The sequence below is a fragment of the Helianthus annuus genome, chromosome 14 (genome assembly GCF_002127325.2).
Source record: "Helianthus annuus cultivar XRQ/B chromosome 14, HanXRQr2.0-SUNRISE, whole genome shotgun sequence".
In the NCBI taxonomy this organism is placed as follows: domain Eukaryota; kingdom Viridiplantae; phylum Streptophyta; class Magnoliopsida; order Asterales; family Asteraceae; genus Helianthus; species Helianthus annuus.
Genome location: NC_035446.2, coordinates 46,027,832 through 46,031,424, shown reverse-complemented (window position 1 = coordinate 46,031,424; position 3,593 = coordinate 46,027,832). Strand labels below are relative to the sequence as shown.

The window sequence follows — 3,593 nt, the reverse complement described above, 5'->3', positions numbered from 1 at the left end:
ATATGTAAACAAAAACAAAGCCGTATTCATAGTAGAGTATTTTTTATAATTATAAGCTATATCGAGTGACAAGTCTGTACTGGCATGGTGATGAAGTGACCCGATACGGTTCAAGCATTGGTAACACAACTGATACTCTTTTTTATACGTAAAACATGTGTCAATTGCTATAATAAATAGAACCGATACCGACCAAAATCTCGCAACATAACAAGAGGAATCTACCAACATAACAAGAGGAATCCGAATAGTCATGGAGGGTGATGTGCATATTTCTATCTACATTTCCACATCGACTTTATTCAAACCAAGCCTTGTAATTTCTCGCCGCAACGAGCATGTTGATATCTACTAGCATGATCCTAAATTTGGTTTTCACGTATGCAATTGACACACACACAACCAAAGTGTGTATCACACAAGTTCATGGCCATTCCAAAGCAGAAAACATAGCAAAAGTAGACAGAAATCCATGCTTAGTATTTTACAAAATCAAACCACATTGACATAATCCATAAACTGGTACCGTTTAGTCATGATCTGAGAGAGATGTATATTTTATTTTTTCTTGTCATAAGCCTCAATGTTCTGGGGTTCACACTCAGGGCTAAAAAGGCGAACCAGTAAAGCTGTGCCAGCGCTTACAGTGATGGCCCCGGTCCCTGCCCACCTCAGACTTCGAGGAACATTCACTCTAGGACCTGCAACCCATGCACTAGATATTAGTTAATCCTATAAGTATACAACATCATTTAGTTTGGTCTTTTTGCAACATATAAAAACAGGAACATGGCATATAAGAAGCAAAAATATGATAGAAGAGAACAAACCGTAATGCAAACGACAGAGAATCCAAAATCCTAAGGCTCCACCAACACTAAAAACCCCAGCAGTATGCCTCATCAACCTCGAGCAAGGTTTTGCATCAGATCTCATTAGCTCACCATCAGAGAACCCAAGCATACGCCTCAACGCCATTATGCTATCTTTGAATCCAAAAAGAAAACATCTTAGAAATCTACATTTTTATATTTCAAGAATTGATACACATTAACAAAATCACATATAGGACTGGTCTTAAAAAAACATGAGGCGCCAGGCAAGTTGCATTTCACCGTTCCTTATTCACAATCTCTACATACCTCCAATGACATCATTGTCCTTTTGTATCATCCATCATTAAAGTTGCATTTATTCGTACAAGTTAGAAAGAAGCACTAATTCTCAAATGTGTCACTAAATGACATATCTAGGAAGATAGTTTTCCATCATGAAAGATTTCATTGGTACATTAACAAGAAACATTGTCATTTGCACAACAGCATTCGTTGGTTTCCTAACCACTTTACAAGATAAAACTAGGGCTGCAAACGAACACGAACAAGACCTTGTTCGTGTTCGTTTGTTAAGAAATATATGTGTTCGCGAACAAGATTTTATGTTCGTGTTCGTTTGTTAAGGAAATCAATTTGTTGTTCGTTTGTGTTTGTTTGTTAATTTTAGGCAATGAACAAAAACGAACTTTGACGAACACAAATGGAAACAAACAATCGTTCATGAACAGAATATATAACACAATGACACTTATTAGATATTTAATTTGTCGGAATTTTGAAGTATTTAAATCAATATAAAAACTAAAAGGGTTAATGGATTTTATCACCCCCTAACTATTGGCTATTTGCCGTTGTTACCCCCAACTATCACTTTGACGCCCGTCAACCCCAACTTAACACTTAGTGTGTTCTGTCACCACGTCGTTAACTAATCACTAACTTTTGATCTTGGTACTATACTTTTGGGGGTGTCATATGGATCTTAGTAAGGTTTTAGGGATGTTAGGACACCCCAAAAGTATAGTAACAAGATTAAAAGTTAGTGATTAGTTAACGACGTGGTGACAGAACACACTAAGTGTTAAGTTGGGGGTGACGAGCGTCAAAGTGATAGTTGAGGGTGGGAGCCGCCAACAGCTAATAGTTGGGGGTGATAAAATCCAATAACCCAAACTAAAAACACTAATGAACTATCGAATACAAACAAACACATTACCGAATGTTCACAAACATAAACGAAGGAACACGACCTCTGTTCATTTAACTAAAAAAAGGAAATTTCTTGTTCGTGTTCGTTTGTTTAATAAACGAACGAACACAAACGCCGAACGGTTCACAAACTGTTGGCCGAACGTTTGCAGCCCTAGATAAAAGCGTAAAATGATAACAAGACAGACGCGGAAGTAGAAATTTACCAGGCAGGCACTAAGAAGAAGCAGAGACGTTGGAATGAAGAAGGGTATTGTAAAAGCGTGAAAAGCGGCCGCGAGTTAAGGGTTTGGGAAGATGATGTTTCTTTTTAAGACCAAATATCTCCTGGACCAGGGGGACGTGAACCAGCAGAAGCTTCCAAGCCAAAAACCAACCAAGAACAAGCAAGGAAACTACAAATGAGAAAGCGAGGACCGGACGAACAACAAACAGGTTCAAATATGCAGCAAGTGAGCAGCCTTCCATAAACCTAACCTGGGTAATGTCAATTGTTCAATACAAATGGACAAACCCTAACAAAATCCCTAATTCTAAAAAGCAATCATAACTGCAGAAATCTGAATGAATCAACAACATACACATGAATCAAAATGGAAGAAAGAAACTGACTGGGAATTTACCGATTCAATTCAGCGGCCGACAATCACAAGCACGCGTTCTTGTTCATCGGAATGTAGTAGATTTAAAAAGTCCTCCTGTGCACGCTTTCTTCTGTCTCGTTAGTGGGCCTAACAGACCGCCTGGGCCGGGCTCTGCACATACTAGTTTTTCTTCTTTTTTTTCTCCACCTTGTTTTGTCTATGGGATGTATTATTGGAACATCTTGGGGAATTAAATCGACACCTTCAATACGCATCGTATAGGCCTATACGATGCGTATTGAGGTAGGTTCAAACTTCTATGTCTGTCAAAGGCTGCCAATATCCCCTTACCAAAAAGTAATACGCATCGTATAGGCCTATACGATACGTATTGAAGGTGTCGATTTAATTTTTTAATTTTTGCAAGGTAGCTTCCTGTCACGCGGTAGCTTTCCGTCACGCGAACGAAGAAGCAGCACTTTGGACATTTGTCGGTCTTCAAACATCTAGGAAACATTATTTGAGAATACCCCTGAATTTATCGAAGGTGTAGAATGAGATCCTCCACTGTTGGGTTATCATCTTTCAACCCCATTTTCCCTAAATTTATCGATTCTGTTTTTCAACATGGATGTAATGCAATGATTCCTCTCAATTGAACAGACCGACACTTGCTTCATAGGACTCACTTGAATCGTCTCGGATGTAAACAGTACGTTTAGCATCCGTGCCTGCTTGAATTGCAGAAAGCAAAGGATAACGAAGATGAACATTGTATTTATCACGAAAGTACTAAACAACCGAGATAACAGCTCCGGTTTCATCAGCTGCATTTGGAACAGGAGAGTTGAAAAAACTGCAATTGGAATTGATCTTGGAACAACATACTCTTGTTAACATATGACACATGATAAAAGCGCTTCTCTAGACAATTTGAGATTACGTTCCGCAAATTGGGAAGCAC

At 38.7% G+C, this 3,593-nt stretch overlaps 2 protein-coding genes across 3 annotated transcripts; both read right to left on the bottom strand.

The window, feature by feature from the left end:
- Positions 1 to 297: 297 nt before the first annotated feature.
- Positions 298 to 2,643, bottom strand: LOC110871931. Its single transcript, XM_035982880.1, has 4 exons — positions 2,627 to 2,643; positions 2,252 to 2,517; positions 831 to 986; positions 298 to 701 (listed from the first exon to the last, which is right to left on the bottom strand). Exon 2 carries the CDS (start codon positions 2,511 to 2,513, stop codon positions 2,262 to 2,264), a length of 252 nt encoding a protein of 83 aa, XP_035838773.1. The 5' UTR covers positions 2,514 to 2,517; positions 2,627 to 2,643; the 3' UTR covers positions 298 to 701; positions 831 to 986; positions 2,252 to 2,261.
- On the bottom strand, positions 298 to 2,825 carry LOC110871930. 2 transcript variants are annotated; one of them, XM_035982879.1, is made up of 4 exons: positions 2,669 to 2,825; positions 2,252 to 2,517; positions 831 to 986; positions 298 to 701 (listed from the first exon to the last, which is right to left on the bottom strand). In XM_035982879.1, the coding sequence occupies exons 3-4, from the start codon at positions 976 to 978 to the stop codon at positions 559 to 561; spliced, it is 291 nt and encodes a 96-aa protein (XP_035838772.1). In that variant the 5' UTR covers positions 979 to 986; positions 2,252 to 2,517; positions 2,669 to 2,825; the 3' UTR covers positions 298 to 558. The 2 variants fall into 2 exon arrangements, with proteins under 2 accessions (XP_035838772.1, XP_021976379.1); XM_022120687.2 differs by lacking the exon at positions 2,252 to 2,517.
- Between the last annotated feature and the right edge of the window lie 768 nt (positions 2,826 to 3,593).